Source organism: Convolutriloba macropyga, chromosome 15 (genome assembly GCF_964194025.1).
Source record: "Convolutriloba macropyga chromosome 15, txConMacr16.3, whole genome shotgun sequence".
In the NCBI taxonomy this organism is placed as follows: Eukaryota; Metazoa; Xenacoelomorpha; order Acoela; family Convolutidae; genus Convolutriloba; species Convolutriloba macropyga.
In genome coordinates, this window is record NC_134482.1 from 8,024,679 (window position 1) to 8,052,673 (window position 27,995).

The 27,995-nt window shown below is 37.9% G+C and overlaps 1 protein-coding gene across 2 annotated transcripts in view; it reads right to left on the reverse strand.

Annotated features, from left to right (window-relative positions):
* The window catches only part of LOC142354369 (cytoplasmic polyadenylation element-binding protein 2-like), a 39,131-nt gene extending 11,150 nt beyond the window's left edge, over nt 1-27,981 (reverse strand). The window contains exons 1-8 of one of the 2 annotated variants that reach the window (XM_075406642.1): nt 27,033-27,981; nt 26,806-26,905; nt 26,550-26,573; nt 25,949-26,149; nt 25,733-25,822; nt 25,528-25,646; nt 20,945-21,059; nt 20,412-20,593 (exon numbers count right to left, since the gene is read on the reverse strand). In XM_075406642.1, coding sequence (XP_075262757.1) covers nt 20,412-20,593; nt 20,945-21,059; nt 25,528-25,646; nt 25,733-25,822; nt 25,949-26,149; nt 26,550-26,573; nt 26,806-26,905; nt 27,033-27,794 — 1,593 coding nt within the window. In that variant the 5' untranslated portion in view covers nt 27,795-27,981. The remainder of the gene's footprint in view (nt 1-20,411; nt 20,594-20,944; nt 21,060-25,527; nt 25,647-25,732; nt 25,823-25,948; nt 26,150-26,549; nt 26,574-26,805; nt 26,906-27,032) is intronic. The other variant, XM_075406643.1, reaches the window with a different exon arrangement.
* Nucleotides 27,982-27,995: the final 14 nt, after the last annotated feature.

The following is a 27,995-nucleotide window of genomic DNA, read 5'->3' on the forward strand; positions in this document are numbered from 1 at the left end:
AGAGGCTTTATTGACCTCAATCTGTGTCATTGTGGGAAGTGTGAAGTTCCCGAAAAGTTCCAGGTAGAGGGCAGGGTTGTCGTTCAATTCAATAACGGAGAGCTTCTCATCTACCTTCGCAACAACTAAGTAAGAATTTTTTTTTACAGGACCTGATTACGGGAAGGAACTATCTGCTCTATCCGGTTGTTTTTCTGCTTTTTAACTTATCATATCAATGAACCGGATAAAGGGTAGGAGCTTTTGAAAAAAATTTGGGTCCTGCGAAATTTTATTTGACTCAAACATTGTTGAAGGGATCAGTAAATCACATACACAACTTTTTCTGGTTTCTCAAAAAAGCCTAACGACAAAAATTACAAAGTAAATGAACAGTTAAGCCAAGCCCGCGAACTTTTTTTTTGGTTTATACGTTTCATTAAACAATGTACAAATCTTTTATTTTCGATGTGTCTTTTTTGTACTGAATTGTAACCTTTCTATTTAATTGAAACTAATCTCTATGTAAACTTCTGAAATGAGCTGAGAAAAGGCCAAAGTACCTATTGAGTAATCTGTTGGCAGTTTGTTTCGAGTCAAAATCAAAAATCCAAAATTCCAATGAAAGACTGTGAACTCTGGAGGTTGAGCTCGCCGTAGAAGTTCCGGTCGCGAACTTTTGAGATCGGCTTTGCAATATATTGAAGTGGAGATCAAGCAGCTTCTAGCAATCAAGCTAGTGGTTCGCGGCGCACGTTGAGGGAGTTTTGTTTTGGGGTGGAGGATTTTTGATTGAGACTTGAAATAACTGCTACTGGATTCTTGAGAGGAACTTTTTACTGCGGGAGTTGTTACTAGCTACAGGTTTGAATAACAATTTGTGGAATACAAGAGGGACCGGACGTTCAGCCAGCACTTCAACAAAAACTCTAAAAATTTGATATCAATTGGTGCTTACTTTTGTATAGTTCTGTTCGCGGGCTTTTTAATGGTAAAAAACTTTGTTAGTCTGTGAACATGCATACACAAATCACTGAGTTTAGTCTTCATCAGTTGATGAATAGTCTATAATGCGAGCTCTTGGTTTTTTCGCCGCTCCTTTTTTTGCGTTCTGCTTTCTCTTTTTGCTTTTTGGTGCTGGCAAAGTGACTTGATTCTCACTTGAAATACTTGCGTTATCGGATTCAATTGCTTGGTCCAAAATAAAACCATCGCAAGCTGGGTCTGTAGAAGACCCACTGTCCGATAACTCTGACATTTTGTCAAAATCTACCAAGTTTTCTTCTAATTCATCTTCACTATAATCACGTTGATAAAAACCTGGGTCTGGGGAGTTGAAACTTGAGTTGTGAATGGTGCTTGTTTGTGGAATGGTTGTTGTTGGTTGTTGCTTTGGCTGCTTATTTTTCTGCTGCTGGTTCTGTTTGCGCCTTTGCTGTGCATGCTGCGTGCTACCCTGCGCCTGCTGCGTGCTATCCTGCGCCTGCTGCGAGCTATCCTGCGCCTGCTGCGAGCTATCCTGCACCTGCTGCGAGCTATCCCGCGCCTGCTGCGAGCTATCCCGCGCCTGCTGCGTGCTATCCTGCGCCTGCTGCGAGCTATCCTGCGCCTGCTGCGAGCTATCCCGCGCCTGCTGCGTGCTTTCCTGCTCGTTTTCGCTTGCATCAAGTGAACCCCAATCCGGCTCATCTAGTATTGTTTTGTAAAACATGTCCTCTCTCAATGAGTTGTGTCCATAGGGCAACGTTGATACTTGGTCACTTAATATGAATCTTTTATCATCATAGCCCGACAATGATTTCTTGCTGACAACTATTGTGTGAAGCCTGTGGTTGCTAGAGGCTATTCGGGTGTTGAGAAGACGAACAACCTCGCCGCCCAAAAGAGTTTGCTTGTATAATTCATGGGTCATGCTGCGCCGTGCATCTTTTGTGACCCCTTTTGCTGACTGTTTGGTGCAACCTGAAAAAAAAAAACACTTGGTTTATTTCAAATTTATCCCGTTTTTTCATTCCCCAAAAAAACTTGGTTTGCTAGAATGTTTTGCATATGCCTGTTGTTTTGATTACTTGTGTTTGTAGAGTGAAAGGGGGGGGGGGGCTAGTGAAAAAGACTTGCCTTCAGCGAGCTTGATTGAATACAGCTTTGGCTTGAGTCCACAAAACTCAGCAATTGGCCGGCTTCCCATCTCGTCTTTGAATTTAAGAGTGACTCGTGCATTGTCCCTGCTGTATAGCGGGTGCTCAGGAGGGAAGTTTGAAAAATCAAATTGATCTGCAACCTGTTTTTTCTTCTGTATTTCTGCAAAGAAATCTCTTGAGCGCACTTCATATACGAAGGAGTCTGTGTCTGAATAAAGCAAATTGCAATCAAAGTTCTTCTTCATAACTTTGTAGTGAAACTCAAACATGAATTTCTTAGCCAAATCCAGTATACAAGCACCGACGATGGTTGGTTTGTCCCACAGTATTTCTGATTGTTGAAGGCATACAGTGACCAGATCTTCACTGATAATTTTTGATGACTGGTACTCGGGCTTGTCTGTCCATTTGAGTGTTTCTTCTTCAGTGCGCGTCAATTTCACTTTCATTCTGTTTCGTTTTCCCTCGCAAGTTTTTCCGAATGATGAGTTTACCATTAATTTGTAGAAATCTTCCTCAAACTTATTTGCCTGCTTTCTTTTTTCGGTATTTAGTTTCACGTATGGCGCCAGCCACTTTTCTTGTTTGAATGATAACACCCGATGAAGCTTGGTTACTACCAATCCTAGTTCAACATAGAGTTTCAAGGTTTGGTAGTGCAGTGTATAATTTTGTTTATCGAAAAGCGTCTGGATGAGCTTTTTTACCTGCGGGGGTTTTTTAATTTGCATATCGGCCAACAAGTCGCTTTGGTATTCACTGAGCCAACATTCATCAATAGCTTCTTTTGTGGGTGCCAAAGGAAAGTCAGAGTGTAGATCATGTAGGCTGTCGGGATAGCTTAGGTCTACTTCAACTATGTATCCTACTGGGTCATCATCTGGTGTATTTAAAATTCGATGAAGAATTTCCTGAGCATTATCGTCGGTCCACTCACTCTTGTCGAACAGTTCAAAATCACATAGTGGCAGTGGGAATTTTTCCATGATTCCTCCGTATAGATTGTTAGCGTCTATCATAATGATGAACGAAGAAATGTTTTTTGGTTTGTAATCAGGAAGAAATTTGTTATTTGCGCGACAAAGACGCTTACTGTACACCGAGCTCACGCCTCCTCTTATAAGGTTCTCAACCATATCAAGGTGTTCCCTCTCAGTTAGAAGATGTAAATGGGGATTGCAAATTTTGAGCATTGCGTCGCCCGACAAATTTGATGCAGTGTAATACTGACAGCAATCCAGTCCGTAGGTGTCATAGCAAACTTGTCGAAAGCAAAGAACAACTGCGGCGAGTAGGAACACATCAGTTTTCAAGTACAAGTTGTAGTATTCACCAATATTTTGACATGAAAATAAATTGAATACCTGGAGCGCTCGCTTGTACTCATCTTCACTCACTGTGACTTCATATTGCTGTAAACTGTTGGTCCATTTGTCACGAGGGGGAAGCTGTGTCTCTTGAAGTTTTTCAAAACTGTCAACGTAGCAATAAGGAAACGAGCCTTTTTGTTTCAACAGGTTTACCGACGATGTGGGCCACTCTTGAAAATGTTGTTCAAGCAAGCTGAACTGATCCGGGGGCAGGTTCTGTACCAGTTTGTCAAGAGAAGCATTCATGAACTTGAAGGAGTCCAGTAGTCTTATGTATTCATACTGGTTTGTCCAAACGCCCTTTTTGTTCTGTGTTGCTTTTATATGCACTCCAATTTGCAACGAGATGAATTTCTCACTTGTGCTTGGTACCACAGAAATTGTGGTTTTCTCATTCAGGCTCTGTAGTGCAAGTACTACGTGATGAAGGTCATAGTTTGTCAAATTGTGGGCAAACAGTGGAGTAAAGTTTAGGTTTCTACGTTTTAAATTACACTGCGAGTGGGCCCACCCCAAGAATTTTCCTGTGAAGTGACAGTGATCTAGTACTGTGGGATCTTGTGGACTTGTATTCAATTCGTTTTCGCAAATCCAACATAGAGTAGCTTCTCTTTTTGGTATTGATGGTTCACCGGAAAAATTTTTGTATTGTTGTTTAACATCATAAATGCTCTTGGCAATTTGCTCCAGCGACTTGACAAATTCAATCATGACATTCGGCCCACACTTCAGATCGAAAAAGAATGGTTTCGTTTCATTCAAGGCCACAAAAAGCAAAGCATAGCTGCATGGCTTGTGTTCTTCTAGCGCTCTAGTAGTGCTCGAGCTTTGTGTGTTGCTGCTGCTGTCAATAACGGGTTCAATTATAGACTCCAGATCAAAAAATCCGACTATAGGTGCAAACCAACGTGCTTGATTATTTTTAAATTCAAATTTTTGCTGTCCTGCTTTTGGCATTTTGATAATTGCTCCTGTGTTTTGGTGGCATATTTCTTCATGTCTCTCATGTCGTTCGATTGAAGTGCTAATATGAAAACAGTTTCGACACAAATGGTTGTCCAAACGCTGTTTTTTCTGAATGTACTGGTGAATTAGTCCTTTGATATTTGTGATCAGCACATAATGATGCATTGAACCATCACTTAGCAAGAGTAAGTCCAGGTTGAATTCGAAATTTTGGTTGTTTGATATGCGGAAAGGAATCAATTTTTTATTTGAGTGCCGAAATACATTAACGCGTACCTGGTTTAGCTGTTCAAATTTTTTCAATTGGTGAAAGGCCATTGGCATCAAGAATTCACCAACTGGTTGCTTTGCTCTCGGATTTTCTGGACCATACATTATTGGATTTGTTTTTTGTCTCCAGGAGGCATTGTCCGGTATCAATTTGGGTCCAATTTTGTTGTGATATTGTGCTGTATAGCAGTATAGGAAACATTTTTCATCATGTCTGTTGCGAATGTTGAGCAAGTATTGACTTCTAGCCAACTCAGTTGGGAGAGCTAGATAGGAAGAGGCACTAATTGGTTTTGACTTGACAAATCGTAGTTCGACATTCTCAATTCTATCTACCGTCCAACCGCTCCCATGAGATGCGAAGTTGTTCAGTGAGAGGAGCATTTGCTCAATCATTCCAGCAAAGCATGATTTACTCAATCCGGTGAAGTCAACGCGCTGCATTTTTGAATTGATATATATCTGAATTCGATCGGGTTGACTATCAACGGTTTCATCACCTGTTGGTTTTGTTAATTGCACCAATGCACTGCATTGAAGTTTTTGTGCACTATTTTGCGTGTTCAATTGAACAACATTTTCGATCTCGTCCTGTTTGCTCCGCATAAAACTTAGCAGATCTATTTCCTGTTCCCCCACTGGTATGTCGTAGGTTTTCAAAACACCACCGAAAGCTTGCTCGGACGGAAGAATTCCAGAACTTGGGTTGTTTTCCAGATCAGCGTTCCATACTGGAAGTCCATGGTTTTTGTTCATATGCTCCATGTACTTGAGGTTGTCTACATAGAACTTGTTGCAGTAGAGACAGTAGCGGGGATGTTTTGAGTTGTGTTGCTGTATCATATGCGTTTCGAGTTCTATAACTTTTTCGTGAGCAAACGCACATTCATCGCACACGAATCGGTTGGTTTGGACGTATTGTTTATGAACTGTTTGCATATGTCGTCTGAGGCTGCGCTTATCTACGAGTTTTTTCTGACAAATTGTACACGTTTCAGCGTTCATTATGAACAGGAGAAAGGCAGAAAGAATAGGAACGCAAAAAAAGAGACTTATAAAATTATGATAAGGAAATGAAAGAGTTGAAGTTTTTCAATCAAGTGAATTTCAGGTTAAGGCAAAAAGCAAATGTAAGAATTTTATTGTCGGGCAAGCTGTAATTTAAACTTGTTTCATCCAATCAGAGTGCGCGTCTTTTTTGTTTACTTTTGCAACAGAAAGCTACTGCTCCGCAAACAGCAGTAGAGGGGGACACACCGCGCAGACTGTTGTGTAAACAACACATAGATTTGTATGCTCAACGGTTTTTCTACTTTGTTTGTTTAAAACAGGTGATATTGAGTTCACAGTTTTACTTCTTATTTGTTTACCCTAATTTTGGTACGGCGTACGACTATCTGATAAAAAAGTGTTTATTGATTGTTTACTGTGATTTCACTACAATCCAAGCTTTAGCTGGGTTTATTTCAACCCAGTCCACTTTCGCTTATTTGTTTAAAACATTGTTTCGCACACTTGTTTGTCCAATGTCTGAAATTTTCAGCATCGCTTAATTCTGTCTCACAATATTTGTCTAGTGCTAAGATGAATCTTTAGTTAAAGTTTAATTAAGAACTGGTTTCGAGATGTTAACAAAATTATCATGCTTTAACATTGTGAAAAGCAACAAATACAATATGTACAATGAGTTTAAAGAGTTTTGTTGTATTTTAGAGTCGAGATAACTTGATGACTTTCTTGACGGGGGCATAACATTGGCTCAATGGAGGTGTTTCATCGATGCTGACATCATCAGAAAAATTGTTGGCAAGCAACGGGAGGCTTTCCGGGGTTTTTCTTTCTTCACTTGGCGACTGATCAAAATTCCAAAAACCAGATATTTGCTCAACTTCTTCTAGCTGCCCCAATTGATTCTCCCAAATTTCAATGCGGTCATGATCGTAGTCTGCAAAAAGTTTTCTTGTTCGCTTTGCCAACTTTTTCACATCCTGCTTTTTTGTTTGAATGGGAGTAATACATCCATAATATCGATGAGCATATGGAGACTCTTCTTGTCTTGGTGATTTTTCTGGCGTTTTTGTAAGATGAAATAAATCGTTTTGTTTTGTGTATTCAAGTATTGGTTCAATGTAATTAACTGGAACAATAAAGCTGTTTTTTGTGTGCCATAATTCTGTCTTATCATCAAAGCTTTCCTTTACAAGGACAATATTTTTGAAGTTGTGACACATTCGCACAAGGGTTCGAGTGCCTCGCTCACTTGTCTTTGCAATTTCTAAATATTCAGCAGCCATATTGCAGGTGATGGATAAACAATTGAGATGTTTTTGTTCTGATTTTACGGATTTAAACGGTAACAAAGCACACAGTTTTCTTTGTAAGGAAAATTTTATAAAGACCTAGAACAGCATCGAGTCTAGAACCAATTCTAGTAACAAGAGAAATGAAAACTTGCTTTTATATGTTATGGAATGGAAAGGAAAAGCAGGATGAAAGCAAATTCAAGAAGAAAGTTAAGCAACAAAAGACTTGCAGTAATGTAATAATGTGTCAAAGAACTAAAGAATTTTCACAAAACTTATATTGAACAACAAGAAAGAACAATGGCGGAAAGATTGAAAAAATTGTTGCAGACTGATTTGTTTATTTGACTTAATCATTTCATCATTATGCCGTCATGTCTATAAATAGAATTATGTCATAATGACCTAAGTTGAATTGGGTTGCTCTCTAGAAATATAAATAGACTCGAGGAGGCGAGCTAATTTATCCATTGCTAATGTAAATTTGTCAGTTTTTAGATTTAAAGGTCGGGACTTGTAAAACTGTTTTCTGCTATGGCCTTTATAATGCTTGGCCCGGCGATGTTGCATTAGTGAATGGAAATTTTTAAATTGCCTTGGACAATTGTGACATTGAATGGGTCTTGATTCAGCAGGGTATATTTTTTCCGATCTTTTGAATTTCATATTTCGTATAAATGTCATAGCTAATATAAAGGAGTATAAATTTGTTTACACGCGTAGGGAGGGGGGATTTGTTTGTTCAGCTGTTATCTTGTCTAGACATGTTGGCGTGGGGTTTGAAATTGTTTACATTCCGACAAACAGTAATGTATTAGTCATTTATCATTTCAGATTACTTTGATACAGTTTGTCTCAATATATGCATCATTATGGGTAATGTTTTGTCTAAGGATGCTGAGTACAGCGACTTTCATTTGGATCTCTCACTCAATCAAAAACGGCTTGTTAGGGCTGCTGTTAAGACTTATCATACCACTGGCACCTATTTATCCTTGAAATTGTTCAAACGTGATAGTGAACAGGTCGACTGGGATTTCAATCAAAAAATTACACTTTCAGCGCGAGAGTTTCGTTTGCTATGTCAGAACATAGAAAAACTAGAACAAATGCTTGATCAACCAGTTGGGTTGATCGACTCACTTCTAAAACCGGATTCAACCGATGACTCGAAGCGTCCAGCAAAACGGGCCGGCAAAACACCAACTCAGCGCCAGAAGAAGATACCAAAAACATCTGTAACAGTCAATGAGGAATCGGAATAATTTCTATTATACCTTTTGCTTCCTGTCATTGTTTATGCTTTCATATTTAGTTTATTAGCTTTTTCTTTTTTGTTCGTTATGGTTGAGGCGATGTATGAGAACAGTCCTGAATATTTCAAGAAATTTCAAAAACGTTTCAAGTACAATATTTGTGAGACGGAACCAAAATTTGAAAACACAACAATTGAAAATTATGCATATGGTTATCATTCATCTGCAACAGTTATCGAAGGTTGTACATTTGGCTCCAATCATTATCATGTTATGTATGAATTTGGTTCGCAAGATGATAACATATTCGATTCTCTTTATGTACCTGCGGTGATACCGTGTCTGGTTAACTGTTTCAAATTACTTATTCAGCCTACGCAAAAAGACTTTGTTAAACGTGGTGCAATAATTTCACGACTACATGTTGCTGTTGAATACCTTTCAAAATCAACTTCTTCGTCTTCAGTTACCAAGAACCAGAAACAACTTCCAGCACCCTTGAGTGAGGCAACAGCAAAATCTATTAGTACTTTGACGGCCAACAAACGTTCTTCTACAGTCCCTGATGTAACTATGAAACGATTTTGCCAGCTTATGCTAGGTGAACACTCGTCAGCTCTTTATCAGATAATGGATATTCTGCTTAGTGGCCACGGAAGTTTTGTGAGAGAAACCTCAAACTCTTTCATAACCTTTCAATTTTGTAAAAATTGATATTCAAAAAATGGTGTTGTTGTTTCAAAATTAAATTAACTTTTACTTCATATGTTTTACAAAAGCTAGCAACTCTAATTCATTTACATCAGGTATAAATGGAAATTTCTCACTATAAAAATAATGAACAATATATATGCAAAATAAACCACAAAGCTGGGAGTCTGAGGATTGCAATGGAGACTGAATGTCTCTTCTATGTTCCATGATATCCATCATTATCTCCAAGTCTTTACACTGTTGTAAACGGTTGAAAATATCCTTGTAGGTAGTCAAGGGTAGAGCCAGTGGATCCGCAAAATATATTATTGGGTATGCATATCGTTTAGCTAGCACTACCCAGTGGGTTCCAATAGAGTTGGATCGTGATGCATTAACAATAATAAATGTGTTGGTTTGCAAGTTCAGAGGATAATTATCAGCGGCATAAACCCCTCTGAATTTGAATTTGAGGTGTTTACACTTTTTCACTTGAAGATGAATTTGATCTTCGTCCATTAGTATGTGATCATGGGAAGAGCGTTTTTAGATGCGTTTCTTGCAGAGTCAATGTAGATCGTAGATGCTTTTTCCCCAAGAAAAAATATTTCAACGTTATGAGCTAACGCTGCATCGAACTTGAGTTCGACAGACAATGATGAATTTGTGAGCTCTGGATGAATAAAGTCATGAGTTGCCTCTTGAGTGCTGGTCAGATCAAATACCATTATATAATGGTTTGCGAACTCACTCAGAGGTATTCCATGGCCATTTTCTACATAAGCTAATGCACTCATTGAATTGTAGTACAACCTCTTGTTGTCAGTTGTTGACATTGGAGTTCCAGCCGTTGCAAAACCATTTCGATAAATGGTTATCTCTCTTAAACCAAATTTTTGATAGTGGAATGGATTAGCGGTGTTGGTACCGATGAATGCTGTACCAACGCATAATGCAACAATGACTCTTCTTATTGGCTCCTTAGTGAAAATATCCTATCCTCATGTTTCCAGCTTTGTTGGCCTGTTGTAGCCAAGAATGTTTTGGTAATTACTTCATTGTATCGGTAAATTGCCGGAGTTTTCAATAATGTCTTCTCAATTGCACCTACAACATTATCTGACACCGTCATCTTCCTGACAAATAAATTAGCCTCATCTATTTTAACCTTGTAGTGTTTCGCTGCGTCTTCGCTGATGACGGCAAAGTCATCTTGGGATCTTCTCATTGAAATGCGTAACGTAACTCCACTAACCAAATGTTTCTCACATGAAAAGAAATCAACCGCCAACTTTCCATATAATGTTATGCGTGCGGATTGTCGCACTGTTCTTTTTCTTATATCTGATATTGCTGCTGGAATAGTGCCGGGGTTTTCTTCATACTCGTAACCCTGACATTTCAGCCAGGTTTTCTTTGCGTCTGTCCCATGAGAGAATTCAGTTTCTATGAAACTTTTGTGTGCATAGTGTCCATTAGCTGTTGAAATTTTGATACCATTTGCAGAAACAGTACAGTCGGCGAAAAGTGAATGAAGGATATTATTAGCAAAATATGGAAGATCACTGGCATTAGCGTCACCAGCTGTGAAGCGTAAATCCGTTCCATCTGTTTGAAGTATTCGACACTTGATCTCCAGGTAAATTTTTTGTAAGTCAATAAAATTGTTGCGATCACCAACAACTTCAAATTCCAATGATGATCCTGACGGCGAATAAAGCGGTCCTGTTTTTTGCTCGAATGATTGATCAAATGTTACCAGCAAAGGTGGTTTTTCAAATAAGTCTAGAGAACTGTGCGTAGCTTCAGATGGTATCACAATATTAGTTCGCATTTTTCACTCGCGAGAAAAAATCCAGACGACTCCTTTTTGGACGGGGTTTTCGAGAAATGATTCTTCTGGTTGAGATTTTTCGTTTTTGGTTGGGTCTTGTGTATTGTCGTCTTTTTCGTCTAATTATTTTACGGCCTGATGCAATACGCGATTGAAGAGATCCACCTATTTGTTTGCGAGCTGTTTTGGCAACTGTACTTTTCAGTGCTTGTTTTGCTGACTTTCTTTTGGTTGCAACTTCTACTAACTCCGGTGCTCCTTGAACCAATAAATCACGACCAATCTTTTTTGCTGCCGGCCAGAGAAATTTGCGTGCTAATGGCAGAGCAACTCTTCCAATACCTGCAGCAAGCGCTCCAAAACCGCTGCCTCTTTGTCTGTAATGTCCGGAAAAATGCGGCATTGATTGAGATGCTTGATTGCTGTAGTATGCCTCCATATTAAACAATTTTTTGAAACTTTAAACTGACTATAACTTTTCCGGTTCCAGTAAAAGGAATTAGTTTTCCAGTTTCGTTTCTCAACTCTACCTGAATGTTCTGGATATTGTTTGATAATATTGGCTTGTAATCTAAATTTGTGTAGGACTTGTGGTGTATGGGTGTCACCGTGTTTATGCTACCGTTTCTCAAACGTCTTTCAGACTCAATGATTTTTATTACCGGAGCTCTCACGTCACCAACGTTTTGATGTTCAATTATATCAATGTAAACAAAAATTAACTGTGATCCGCAAGTGATATCAACTGGAAAATCTCCAACATGTCTGTTCAAAGAGTTGCCCACACTTTCCGACTTGTAACCAATATGAATAAAACCATGATTCGAATTGTCCTTTGTTCCTTTAAAACCAAGAATACTGGGGACCTCTTCGTTCTCAAATGACAAACCTTCGTTAGGCCCAAATTTCAAAACTAACTTTTGTGTTACAGTGTCAAAATCATAGTCAAACTGTTTCAATTGAGCGATTCGAAAAATTTCTTCCAGAAGCTCTTCTGAACTGTTGTATATACCTTTGCGAATTCTTCGAAGTTGTCCGGTTCGGTTATGTGAAGCATCAAGTTCAGCGCCAGAATTAACGTACGCAACTATTTCGGCTGAGTTTACATTATTGATGTTTGAGGGAAATGATATTGAAGCAAGGGCAACTTGCCAATCTCCGTCTAACTGTAATGGTTGAGCGAGTTGATTTCGAAACTTGGCCATAGTATTACTGGTAAAAATTCCCATTGATGCATTTGATATCAAATCAATAGTAAATTCTCTATGAATACTCATGTTTAATCTTTGACAGGAAGAACGTTCACTTGGACTAATTCTGGTTCATAAAATTTACCTTCAATTATAACGTTGTTTGCGTCTATAAGGTTGTATGTTGGGGGACCAAGGGTAGCAACCTTGAATACTGTGAAGACTTCGTCTGTGTAATTTTGTTTATAACCTTTCCTAAATATTTCGTCTGGCTTTGCAATCCGAACCAGGTCTCCTTCTTCGTATTTTGGCTTGTACTTTTTTGTGCTAATTGCTAGGGATATTAGAAACGGTTCATGTTTTTTGAAAGTTTTATTAGGTGCAAGTTGAGTAACACGATTAACACGAGTGTTTATAGTATTTACAAACTGGGGCAATTGCTTAATATAAGTCCAAGTCCAATTTTCCTCCAGGTATTTGTGAATAATGTTTTTGAGCGATCGAATATTCCTCTCAGCAAATGCCGACTTGGTTTCGTTTTCGGTTGTATATAAATGAATCTCCTTCTTTTCACAAAATTTTTTGAATTCACCTTTAAACTCGGATCCCTTGTCTGTCCAAACCCTTTCTGGTTTTTTCTGTTCGATCATTTTTTTGAACGCTTCAACAACGTCTTTTGCATATAAAGCCTTCATTGGTTGCACTCTAAGGTATCGCGATAAAACATCAACAGCCACCAGTAAATATTTGACTCCATTGTTGTGTTGGGCAATTTTATCCATATACGCCACATCGACAGACCAGATTTCGTTTATTCTGTATTCAACAGCTTTTAGTCTCGGAAAAGTTTTTCTGAATTGTCTGTATTTTGTGTATGGAGCTTTCGACTGAAGGTATTGAACCACTTTGGATCTTGGTAAACCACTGGCTTTCTTCAAGTTAGCAATGCTACCAAAAGCTGCACTACCTTTTGTGTATAATTTGTTCAATTGTTTAACGTGAGAGGAAGTAATTTGTCCACGAGCTAGACGGTTGGATTTCGTCTTTTGCATCTTCAAAGCTTCCTTCATCGTCGCCAGAAGCTTTTGATTCTTCTGTTCTCGAGACTCCTGATTCTTCGTTTTCTGGTTCATCCTCAAACAACTATCTTTTCGTTTAGTGATAAAGCAAGAAATTTTTTTGCGTATGTATTACAAGTTAATTGTGAACTGATATCTAGAAAGGTCAGGACTTTGTAATGTTCAAGTGAAAGTTTAGAGGTTGTTTGTTGTAGATCGTAAAGAAAATCTGCGACAAGAATTCCAGTGCTTGACTTATTAACCACTAGTCTTGATGTCTGATCCAGCGTTAGAGATTCTGACTCTAATATTTTTTCCAATATTATGCTCGCTTTTTCAAACTTTTTTCTGTCAAGGTGTTTAATATCTCTCAAAACACGCTCCCTGGAAAATTTTGTATCAGTTTTGTCATCTCTAGTCTCACTCAACTCATCTTTGACATTCTCCAAAATATTATCGGTCTGCTGTTGCGTGTCTTGTTGCGTGGTAGAAGGTGCTGGTGGAGACTTGCTTCTTTGCAACAGTGATATTTGTTTTGCTTTCTCTCGGACATTTTTATTGTTGAGAAGTTGAGCAATTTGAGGTTGTTCATTCGCATACAATTGACGAGGAATTAGCACAAACTCTTCAGTGTGCATTTTGCTCCAGAAAAGCAATACAAGGTAACGCAATCAGTTTAATTAGACGAATTCCAGAATCTGATCGAAAAATTTTGATTCTCTCACTTTTTTCAACTCGCCTGTCTGCAAGTTTACGTAGTGGTTTCTCGAATTTTTTTAATTCAACTTTATTGATTGGTACAACTCCAGAGAGTACGTTCATCACACAGTCACTCAAGAACCAAATGAAATCGCCCTGATGTAATATTCCTATTTGAGCTGTGTTCTCATTCCTCTTATTTACCCATTGCTTGAGCATACGCAAATGTTTCTTTTTCATTTGTAATTGTTGTAATGACTGCTTCAGGGGACGAAATGTAAAAAATAGAAGGATCCGGTCCAATTAGTTGCGATGAAAAACGTAAACCCTGGCTAGTTTTTGGGTCGAGATCAATCATCAAATGTCCAAAGGGCTCCGCAGTTGCTAGTTTGTATGCTTCTTTTATCAGTTGGAGACAATTCAACTGTTTTCCAAGATATTCAATTTGTTGAATGTCACGAAGCGACTTGAATAATATTATGTGTGTTGTATTCAGATCAATGGTTCTGGACCATTTGCTTTGATGGAACAAATTATGCTTGACGTATATAACATGTAATTTGCGATGACGTCCTGAGGTAGCTATTTTTACAAATTCTTTATTGTTGAAGATTTCTTCACATGAATCGTCATAGATAAGCAGACAATGCGATAGTTTTTTTGTTATATCAAAGCCTGAGTATTTTAGAAACTCAATCCCTGGTATAACTCGTTGCATATCTTTGAAAAGTGGTTGGAACTCTTTGTAAAAATAATAAATTTTTTCAAAACGTGGATAAAAGGTCGAACCTTTTAGCATTCGAAACAAGAGTTCTGTTTTACCACAACCACTTGGTCCTACAATTGACATGAATACCCTGTCATGTGTAAGAATAACTTTGTTCATAGTTTAGGATTAGGTAAAACGTAACCAACTAAACTCGATAAGAGAGCAATCCAAATTGATTTCTCTTCACAGCTTTCTGATAATAGAAAGAGCATAGAGAAGCAAAGAATGATCATTAAGACAATGATACTCACTTGAACAAAAAATATTACTTCGGACCTTGGCACTGTTGAATTTGAACAACAACGCCATGGGGGCCTCTCCTTGTTGTTTACATCGAAGACTAAATTACTGATACCGGCGTCAGCCTCGTCTCTTTGATTCATTGGAGAAAAATAATTAAGTGAAAAGTGAATTGAAACAAGGATGATATAAAATGTTAATTCTTTGAATTATTCACTGGGCAACTGTTTCATGTACCAGAACTCAAATAAATTGAAACCCTTAATATGACTTTTTATCTCTAGTTTATAACAAACGGTTGATGAGTCATTTTCCTCGAACGATGGTTGATTGAAGACTTTTTCAACTTCGGGGTGCTCCAAGACATATAACCGCAACTCATTCGGCATCTCATTAAGTGATAGCTCACGTTCTGGTGGTGTTTTTTTCAATCTAAATTGAGGAACTTTTTTGTCCGCCCATTGCTTCCAACGTGGGATTCGCTGCTCGTTGGGGGACTGCATAGGCTTCTCGTTTGTTTTGTTCATAGCCATAATTGAACTGATTCCGATGTTCTCGAGCTCTCTGTTTATTTTTTACGTACAGTTGGAAGTGATAGAAATTATCTATCACGGGCAGGAAAGCCCTAAAGCTGTCTAGCTCGTCGGGAGAAAGAGTAATGGTTGCAAAATAACGTTTTGCTGCTGCGCTATAAAGCGGGTTGTAACGCGGTTGTTGTGCTGTGTTTGGCTTATTGTTGAGATAGTTCGCTCGGTTCTGTTGATCACTTGAAAAATTATTCTGTATTGGTGGAGAGGGATCCTGAACTCTATTGAATATTACAATCGGTTGATCGTCAAGTGGAGTCAAGCAAGTGAATATCTTCAAGTTGTCTGACAGATAAGTTGTTAAAGTTGCCGTGTCTTCTCTGTGCATCACTTTGTGTCCACTGTGAGAATATTCTTGCTTTACGTTCCGCGCAGTGATTTGATAATTGATCGCTTGTTGAACGAAAGTTTGAATGAAGATAACAGGAGGGAACTTGTTCTTCTGATATTATCTCTGAGATTCGGGGACAATTTAGATCCTCCAGATTATAAACAGTTTTTTGTAAAAGCTTACTGAGGAGCTCACACTTTTCAATGCCTTTGGCAAAAAAGTTTTTCCGTGTGAATCGGAAACTGAAACTCAGACAGATTGTTTTCAAATCACAGTAAGGTATATCACCTTCGTCGCAATCAAGACCGTGTAGGTTATTGGTCAGCCAAATAACAGTTTGTCTATCGTGTGCGGGTAAATCAGCGAATTTAAGCGGTGGTTTGAAAAATATTGTATCGTTGTAACTGGAACACAAACTGAGTTCTTTTATAATGAATCCAAGTGACTTGAGTTTGAAACCTTCGAGATCGAGGACAATAATATTTGTGGTTTTGCTGCCAAAATTTTCTAGCATTCCAATTCACGAAACAATTGTGAATGAAAAATTTTCACTGATAGAATGAATAAAATTCCTGTCAAGTGTCCAAAAAGACAATTGTTTACTGGTGAGTAACGGAAAGCGTAAACATATCCAGGGCCTTTGTTTCTGCAATCTTTTATAAATCCAGCGGCGTCATGCAATGCAGCATGAAGCCGTAGCACTTTGCTCCGTTTCAATAAAGGATCTAGTCTTGAATTATCAATTCCAATGAAACCACCATAGGGTCTAAATTTAAGTGCTATTTCTCCGTCAACTTCTGGATCTAACAAAGAACAAGCAGCTACGAAATATAATTGTCGATATGTGTGTATAATTTATGTTACCTCTCAGTGATAAAACTTTCTCATGAATGAGCTTGATGTCTTTTGTTCCTATTGTGTTCATTATTTACTGTTTACTGAACGTGAGCGTTTAGAGTTTTTGTTTATAAATCTTTCAATTCTGATTGGTTGTCAACTTGAATAATAAATCAAGCACTCCGATTGGTCAATTAATTTTGGAAAGTTTTGTGACTCTGAACATGTTTGGACATGATCTGATGACTCTCTAAATAGTATATCATTAGTGATTTTATACATCTACTAACAGGTTAGTTGTTTTACTGTTGTTTTCACCAATTTATGTATGCATTTATGGACATAAGTGATTATGACCATAATTGTGTACATACTTAGGTAAAAACTTGTTTTCTTGTACAACTCTGGGTTTTTTATCATTGTGTACGTATGTATGTATATGTATGTATGTATGTATGTTTGTATGTATATATGTATGTATGTATGTATGTATGTATGTATGTATGTATGTATGTATGTATGTATGTATGTATGTATGTATGTATGTATGTATGTATGTATGTATGTATGTATGTATGTATGTATGTATGTATGTATGTATGTATGTATGTATGTATGTATGTATGTATGTATGTATGTATGTATGTATGTATGTATGTATGTATGTATGTATGTATGTATGTATGTATGTATCTATGTATCTATGTATGTATGTATGTATGTATGTATCTATGTATCTATGTATGTATGTATGTATGTATGTATGTATGTATGTATGTATGTATGTATGTATGTATGTATGTATGTATGTATGTATGTATGTATGTATGTATGTATGTATGTATGTATGTATGTATGTATGTATGTATGTATGTATGTATGTATGTATGTATGTATGTATGTATGTATGTATGTATGTATGTATGTATGTATGTATGTATGTATGTATGTATGTATGTATGTATGTATGTATGTATGTATGTATGTATGTATGTATGTATGTATGTATGTATGTATGTATGTATGTATGTATGTATGTATGTATGTATGTATGTATGTATGTATGTATGTATGTATGTATGTATGTATGTATGTATGTATGTATCTATGTATGTATGTATGTATGTATGTATGTATGTATGTATGTATGTATGTATGTATGTATTTGTATGTATGTATGTATGTATGCATGCATGTGTGTATTTATACATACATCCATACATACATATATAGATACTCACATACAAATACATGCATACATATACATACATAAATACATTCATACATGCATACTACAATACACACAAACATTCATACATACATACCTACATACATACATACATATATACATACATACATATATACATATACATATATACATATACACAATACATATATACATGGATATACATAAATACATATACATAATACATACATACATACAAACATACATATATATACATATATACACAATACAAATATACATGCATATACATATATACATATACATAATACGTACATACATACATACATACATATATATATATATATACATATATACATAATACGTACATACATACATACCTACATACATACATATATATATACATACATACATATATACATATACATATATACATATACACATTACATATATACATGCATATGCATAAATACATATACATAATACATACAATCATATATACATACATACATATACATGTATACATATATATACATGTATGTGTGTATTGTGTATATGTATTTATATATGTAAAATAGGGGACATTTTACTACATTTTAAAAAATTCCAATTGTCCCACCCCGTTGTAGATGGCCACCTCAAAATGTCCCACCCCGTTGTAGATTGCCACGCTGCAGTAATTGTCCGTCCCCCCCCCCCCCCCCCGTTGAGGTTCTAGTCAGAATTTTATACTACTCGCGTGCATTGTTTAATTGCGTGTCCTCAAACGTAACCGACTAAACGTCGGAAGAATTGCTCTCGAACGACTAGTAGGAGCTCTAATCAATTGAAGCCTGCTTAAGCCGGGCTTAAAAGGACTAAGAAAGGGTCTTCAAATAACCACATTAGAGGTGAATATATACCACTAAAAAAACCTAAAGCGAACAATGGTACCAGTTTCCGCGCACTTATTTGATTTTTTGTATTAAATTGCCGCCAATCAAATAGCCGAGTTCCGCTGCTTGAAATTGTGACTGAGAGAGAATTTTAGATCACGCAAAACGCAAAAAGTCAAGAGCGTAAAAGTCACTCGAAAAGTCAAAAACGGTCAAGCAAAAATTTTGAATTAAAAAGACACGTTTAAAATAATTGCTTCTCTTCGAGAGCAATTAAAAATATTATTATTAATATTAAAAAAAAGACAAACGTTAAAATAATTGCTCTCTTCGACAGTAACTGAAAATATTGTCCTGCTTCGGCGTGATGTAATCAAAAAACATATCCGGTAGATTGCCAGAAAAGAGCCGCCCTTGATTCCTATCACCCCTCTTAGGATTGAAAAAAAAATCGAAAATCGAATTTTGTACAAAAACAGTTGTAAAGTGCAAACTTTTTATTTCATTTCGTAGAACATACTTCTGTCCCTTAGTGAGGGGATGCAGGTGCTAAGACCAAAGCCAAAAAGCATTAGAGATGTTTACTAAGACATATAAGAACAACGGGCATCTGAAATTGGGCTTATGCGTTTATCCCAATTCTATTTTGAATTCGTTTTTCGGCAAGGATTCAGTTCACCAGAGATTTCTTGCCTCATCAACTGCTGTTTAAAAGCACTTTGAGCTCAGAGAAGAAAAAACTAGACTATTTAAGTCGAAAGGATTTCGTGCAAAATGTTGAACAAGCTGTGAATTAAGGTAAAGCAAAAATTTTTATCGACGAAGAAAAAAATAGGAGCGCTATAGTAGCCGACTGAGAAGATGAGGGCAGCTATTCAACATAACCCGACTAACGTCGGATGAATTGCTCTCGATCGACAAACAGGGGCAATTTAATTTAAAACAGGCGTAGATTAAAAATGCTTTATGGGAGCAAAAAAACTTCCCACAGGTTCGAATCCGGACCTCCATGATCGCAGCCTGAAACATTAACCCCTTAGCTACAAATGATTTGCTTTCTTTTCCCTCACAATCGCTTGCATCAACAAAATTTATTTCAGAACGCTAGCAACTTAGATCCCTCCGGAATGAAGAACAAAACTGAAGAAGTCACTTAAGAAGTCAAAGAATATTTAAAAAAAAGCGCAGAAGTGCCCAGCGAAAATGCATTACATAGCTGGCAGGTTGCCAGAAAACAGCTGCAAAATCTTCGTGGATCTGCAGTCTCAAAAAGATACAGCCCAAAAAGGAAACATCTGTTTATTAAATGAAGAGAAGTTATATTTAGCAAGAATTTATTAAGTAAGAAATTTATTTTGAGAGTGAGTTAAGCTAAATCATTTGTGACCAAAAAATGTGTGACCGTCCTGCGAATGAACAGTACTAGCTCCACTGAGAGTGAAATTTGACGACACGCACGCAATTCAGTTGAAATTGCATGAACATATTAAAAAAGCAGATTTGAAGTGAATGGCGTCATATGGTCGTAATAAAAATCTTGACGATTTAGGTAGTTTCAATGTAATTATTCGCCTTCGTTTTTCGGTCTAACGCATCTGACTTTTTGACGAGAGAAACCAGACACACTGGTAAAAACCGAAAGAACTAGGTCGCGCAGCAATCCTGTTAGAGATTTAAAAGTCTGAGGATACAGTTGTTTAGGAGGCCAAAATTCATGTTGTAAAGGTAAATTGCGGTAGGTTCGGATCTTCTCGTCTCCAATCCATGAGTATAGATCTATTCCCAGTCAGTTTAATACACACCACTCACCCTTTTGTCGATATCTCCATGTTGCAACTGAACAAACCGCGCACTAATAGCTGCGATGTAACTCTGCTGGTTGGAAAATGCAACCCTGCCTGCCCCCTTTGGGTATTTCAGCTCTGGGTCAGTGTCAATTCCAGCATAGCACACACCGCCATACAGTCTATCCATGATTCGAGCCAACTCCTCTGAAAATCCAAGAACTTTGTATTGCAGTATAGATACTTGTAACATTAATTAATTCATTCCAGGTTGTCTTTCATGATAGCTTTTCTGATCACGCTGATAGCATTACAGTGCTAAAGTTCTCTTTCACTTGAAAGCTTTGCAACCTCTGTTTATATCAACCAACTAAAATTATTCACTAAAGTTATTATTTGACTAATATTAAATGCCACCTATTTCTCTATCGCAATTACCTCGAGGGGATAAAAGCTCTGTTTCTTTATGTTTCATGGTATGTGAATCAATTTGACTATTTCATTCTACATTTATTCATGTAAGCTCTGCACTCCACAAAAGTTTAAACGGACACTCACGTGCTTTAAGCGGCCTGGGTACTCCACCCACAAATATGGTCTTCCTCGGATCCAAAGGTTGAGCTCCGTCCATCACGTAGTCACTGTCCGCCAAATTCCACGGTCTGATTTGAACCTAAATCCCGCCATTTTCAATTGCTACTCTGATGTTTCGGAAGTAAATCATTCATTTGCTATATTCAAAATTTTTCATTGAAATTAGATCACTCGTGCAAAATTTTGCCTACTAGCATATATAAACCCGCAGGTTATCGTATGAACAGCTTTATTAAGTCAAACACACGATCTTTTCTGCTAGTACCCCAGAGGCACGTGCAGTATTTCCACATGGTGATTTACTCTGTAATGACACGTGCTCTGTAACTGGGGGGGGGGGGTGCATATCGTACTGGGGTGGGGTGGTACTAACGGAAAATATCCCAAAAACATATCCGACTGCTGTAAACTTATCACCAATTGCTGTAGAACAAATTGCAGTGCGCTCAATTCAAGTTTCAAATGACCAATGTTAATATTTACGGTGAAATAATACAACCAATTTCGATGCACTTTTTAGTTTGACCGTAAGCAAATTGAGCAGAGCTCTTTAAAATTGTGAAGAGAGAACAATTTAGATCACGCCAAACACAAAAGTCAAGGATAAAAATTCAAAAAGTCAAACTCGGCAACCGTCAAGCAAAAATTTTGCAGTGAAACATACACGACTACAATAAGTTCTTCAGACTTCGTTCGAGATTTATTAATAAAACGAAACAGGGAGGCTCCCTTCCCACATCATCCACATCTACATCCACATCCACATCCACATCATCCACATTCACATCATCCACATCCACATCCACATCCACATAATCCACATCCACATCATCCACATCCACATCCACATCATCCAAATCCACATCATCCACATCCACATCCACATCCACATCCACATCCACATCATCCACATCCACATCCACATCCACATCATCCACATCCACATCATCCACATCCACATCCACATCATCCACATCCACATCATCCACATCCACATCCACACCATCCACATCCACATCATCCACATCCACATCATCCACATCCACATCCACATCATCCACATTCACATCATCCACATCCACATCCACATCCACATAATCCACATCCACATCATCCACATCCACATCCACATCATCCAAATCCACATCATCCACATCCACATCCACATCATCCCCATCCACATCCACATCATCCACATCCACATCCACATCCACATCATCCACATCATCCACATCCACATCCACATCATCCACATCCACATCATCCACATCCACATCATCCACATCCACATCCACATCATCCACATCCACATCATCCACATCCACATCCACACCATCCACATCCACATCATCCACATCCACATCATCCACATCCACATCCACATCATCCACATCCACACACACACACGCGCACACACACACACACACACACACGCACACACACGCACACACACACACACACGCACGCACACACACACACACACGCACACACACGCACGCACACTCACACACACACCACACACACACGCACACACACACACACACACACACACACACACACGCACACACACGCACGCACACACACACACACACTAACAGAAAACATAACCGAATAATATCACCGAATTGCTCTAACATTCGTCGAGCTGTTTGTTTCGGTAGTAGCCAGTTGAGGCTTAGGGATGGTAGAATTCTAGGGGATGGTGGAGGTAGGAGGGAGTGTTGGGGTGACAGGGCGCTGACTGAGGGGGGTAACATTTTAGATTAAGAACTGCCCATCACACAATGAAAGTGTATCCTCAACACAGTTATGATAAATCGCATACTTAGAAAATACTAAGTAAGCTGCTCGGCCACTTGGTGCCTCCGGGCGCTACCTGCTTATCTCGTTCTTGAGGACAAAAAGTCAAAATGGAGACAAAAATTCGAGCAAGCGAAACACCATTTCCTCAAAACCAATCAATCATTCGAGCGAAGATTTGTTTAATAAAATTAAAAACTAGTAACGGTAGAAAACAAAGCCGGCAAACAGCAGCCGTCGATATTAAGCTTAGTAGTAATGTCAGCTAGCAAAACCTTACCACAAGCAAAATTTGGAAACCGAATTTTCCAGAGGCTTTCCATTCTTGTAAAACTGATAAGAGCGCAATATTTGGCTAGTTTGATTTTATTTAAAAAAAGTCGTAAACTAATTTGCATTCAGTCCCCATGTATCGACAGGTTTATATTTTGAAAACATCCGTACTTGTTGGTTATGATAACATGCCAATAAGTTTACAAAAAAAAGTGAAGCGCAGCTCGAAGCAAAAACGTTTTGATTTCTATTGATTACTATGATGTTTGATTTCCATTGATTATAATGATGTTTGATTTCATTTATTACTATGATGTTAAATCGTTATGCTGCTAAGTAATTTTGTAGCTCGATATGTAGCCAACTGAATAGTGTTTTAATGACACAATTTGAACATTTACTGCAAGCAATATTTTAATTATTCTTATTACCATTTTTATTACTGTTATTGATATTATTATTATTAAAGGTTTGGGCACCAGTAAAATACTCAAAATTGTTTCAATATAAAACAATCACAATAAAGGTTTTTAGTTTCTTCCTATACGTAAGCTTGTATGGTATTAGTTTCAATTCAAATGGCAGTCTTTTCCATTCATGCGGAATTGCATGGCTGAAAGACCTTTTTTCAAAGCTAGTCTTAAAGACCGAAATTTGAAGGCTGTAAAAATTCTGGCAACTTGTAACTTAATCATTGCGAGACAAAGAGCTAAGATATCCCGGAACTCGTTGAGGATGATGAATTAGGCGATGGCCAAAAAGTAAAATTTTGAACAGCTCACGTTTCTGCACAGGTCACCAGTGCAGCTGCTTGATGAATCTTGATGTTGGTGCCCCGGTTGACAATCGAAGTATCAGCCTGCATGCACAATTCATTATCCGTCGTAACTTCCCGTGAAGTACAGCAGGTAACCCATAATCAGGTGAGTTGCAGTAGTCAAGCCGCGAAATAATCATAACTTACCGACTCTATTAGGACATCGCAATCAACTGTGTCTCTGATAGAATAGATCTTCCGTAGCATACAGTAGCAGGCAGAAGTCACTGAGCTGCTTTGCTTTGATATAAAAGTTGATCACCCGAAATGAAGCCAAGAAAATTCACATGATTCGAAAATCTGGAATCCATAGGGAGTTTTAGATCGGCATTAAAAGCATTCTTTCGCACTACTTTCATAAATTCTGTTTTACTAGTATTGAATTTCAGTTTGGCGCCACAAAACCATTTCTGTAAGATGCTAATTATCAAATCAAACTTCTGAATCACCGTTTCTTCATAGAAAGAATAAATAACGGTATCATCCGCATAGAAATGATCGTCTATTTGCAGCTGTGTAAATATAAGCTCTGATGGCAGCAAATAAGAGGAGAAAAGCAAATATTGTAATAAAAGTTCGAGACAAGCTATATGCGGTTAGCTATAATTGAATATTATAACTTCATCAGCATTTAATGTTAGAAAAATAACCGCAAAAGTTTATTAGAAACCAATGAAAAAAACTGCCAGGCTTGCAGCTACTCTTGAAAACATTTCAGAGCTACTGTCAAAAATAATTGTCAAAATGAGTAGAAAATTTTAATTGAATTTTTGCGACGTTAATGTTGCCCAAAACTAAGACCAAGGAATAAATCTGTCAAAAACTAAAAATAAATATTCTTGGCTCTCAATCCCCCTCTGGCACAAACAACCAATACAAAACTGATTTAAAACCACGGGAAGTTCCAAGGGGCTAAAAATCATGAAGTCGCTGTAAAAAAAAGGTGAGAAATGACAAAACTCCCATTAACCTACGCAGATAGTCAACACGCTACACATTACCTCCAAAACTTATTCTGATGACTCGTAGAACCATTTCTGTTCAAAAATGAGGTTAAAGAAAACAACTACTTTGAAGATGCCGCAATTGAATAGAAAATGGGATTCATTTTACAATTTTTTTACACCTACTTTTGCTTTTTCAAAAATGTGGAATGAACAGAAAACCCCCGATCTCGCTGTGCTCTTCAATTTTGCAATACAAATTTTGTGAGTAGCAAGGGGCAGCGCAAGGGGCCGCCCTTCAAACCATGAATTTAGGTCTCAAAAATAGTTTTGGTGAATCGCATACTTAGAGCCTAGAAAGCCGAAAATCTAAGATGACTTAATGCCCTGCTGGCGCTACCTGTTATCCCGTTTTTGAGGACGAAAAGTCAAATGGGTCAGACAAAAGTTTTCAAATCACGTAAAAAGACCACAAGACTTGCTGCAAACTTCGTTTGAGAGCAATTAAAAACTCCGTTTAAAATATGAACTCGATGGGTCCTCTAATGACAATATTCATATTTTTCTGGGTGGAGTATATCGATCGGCTAAATTGACTGATGAAAATACTCTTTGGTTATGAAGACCGGCATTGGCTGACATCTGAACAATAGCAGTAGCCCTAGCAGCCATTCATAGAACTAAGCCAGAAATTTCAGGCGCATGTAACTTACAGCTTTATCTTTTATTGTGGGCGATGACACGCAGATATAAAGCTTTCCGTCGTCCTTCATTGATTGGTCAATCAACGCTTGCACACTTGCTTCCTCTTGGAACAGAAGAAAAGCATACCCTAAAAAATTTTCAGCATTAAAACTTTTTGTTCGACTTGCAATTTGTGAAAAAATTCAGTGGCTGAGCTAAAATTATGAGAAGTACCTTTTGGTGGGAAATAACTCTTGCTCTCAGCTTTGTGTGGCCAGTCAACGACCAGAGGCCCAAATCTTCTGAACGTCTGCGTTATTTCGTCTAAAAACAAAGTTTTAATTGCATGTTCCATTTATGCATAATAAAATTGATTCAGCCAGAATAAGTAACTAACAATGTAGACTTAAAACTTCTAGAGGAACAAAACTTGCGCAAACGTGAACCAACCTTCATCAATATCCGGTGGCAATCCTCCCACAAATACTTTTCTTGAGAACCTCTCCGGCAGTTGACCTTGCCTACCCAAATGACCCATGCCTCCCATTTGAGTAGCTAGCATGGCCTCATTGGGGTTGTAATGTCCGGCAGCAGCTCCACCCAGTGGGTCCTCAATATCCCCCATATGATCAGGAAAGAAAGGATTTCTGCCTGGAAAATTTAACTCATTCATTCGGGTATTTTCGTCGTTTTAGAAACATTCAGGTTGATCACGGAAATTAATCTAGGCTACAAGACAACGAGCGCAACGTTTACCTTAGCTAGCTCTTTCCACATCTACACTCAATTTAAGAGTCTGTTTAAAAATATAATTTGATGAAAACAGACATCTATTTCATTAAGCTTTTCGACAAAGCTAATTTGGTTTCAGAAAATGGAAACAGTTCAAAGAGCCCCTCAATTGCGAATACGCCAAACATGTACTAGAGCCATGTAGTTGAAACTTCAGAATCGTGTATTAGTTGGATTGGAAACGTTAAAGCCCAAAGTTATGGTGAGAAGGAAAGCCCATCAAATATGTGAGAGCGAAATCAAGTATTAAAATCCAAACCTTTTCTTCTGTTCATGGGTCGTTCTATAAACAATTTGAAAACCAATTGATACGACAGTCAAGTCGACGAAATCTATTGGAGCTTCCGCGTGTGCCTTTACTGCTAAACGAAATCTCATGGCCCTAATCAGTAGTTTTGTCAATGCTAAGTGTTCTGATGACCAAACATTTATTTCACCGACATAATTAGGGATTTCAACTCCGGCCTAGCTTTAATGTCAAAGCCAAACATGAAATAATACAAGATTTTACTTACGTTGACGCATATCTGGCTGTAACTCATTCCTCATTATATCAAACAAGCTCTGTTCAATTCCCGGAAACCTCATTGTGTCAAACCCAGGATGTCTTGGTTCCTGCAAACAAATATCAGTTCCATTAGGTCAAATGTACCGTAAATAAAATTCCACGTCGAGAGTTTAATTGAGAGGCTAACAAATTAGTATCAGACAAAATTATTTCGAAAAGAAATGAAAAACTTGCCCTTTTAGGAAGTTGATTCCACGGCGAGGGTGTCAACGCATTCCATGCAGCTTGATTATTGTTCGCCCATCCATTAGACTGGGGTCCAAAGTTTTTCAGAGGATACATATTTGGAGTCTGACGAGGTGGAAATGATGGATTGTACACTGGGCCAGCAGGCGAGCGTCTATTAGGAGGATTAAGAGCAAGATGTGGAGGCGGTAAATTCATGAAATTCTGGTTAAAAACTGGATTCAGAGCCGTTGCTGCAGGAGCAGCCATATTAGGAGGAAACGACGGAAAACTCCCATTCATAGACGGTGCAAATTGGTTGAAGAAGTCCTCTGCAGGAGCAGAAGGAGGTTGAGGGTTTGACCAGAAAGGAGGTTGGGCTCCCATTTGAGAAGGCCCATTGTTTAATCCAGCAGATAAACCAGGTAAATTAAAATCAGGCGGAAGCATCTGTGGAAACTGCATACTTTGTTCTGGCATGTCAAACATCGGCTTTTGCAACATTGGTGGTTGTTGCTGATGTGGTGCTTGATGTTGTGGTGGTGGAACTTGAGTTCCATCACCTCCGTTAATAGCGAACTCATTAGGTGCCTCGATTATTGGTTTCACCCCACCATTAATTTCTTCTGGAGCCTGATGCAAACCCTCAATGTTCTGCACATCCGTCAATCCACTTACTGACACGTTAGGCGAAACACCATTGATCGGATGCTTTGGTAGTTCAACGGGTTGTTGTGTTTGTTGAAATTGAGTCTCCTCGGGCATTACCATCTTTCCGTATACAGGTTTAGTGAATTCACGCAGTAAGAAGGGAATAAATAAAATTATCAAAAGGTAATTAATAATTCTATAAAAATCCTGCGAAATTAGCACCTGAATACAAAACTAATCAAAAAATCAATAGAAAAATTGCTGTTCAAAACCAGCGAATTTGAAAAGTAGAAATTTAAGCCCGAAGTTTGAGGCCAGACA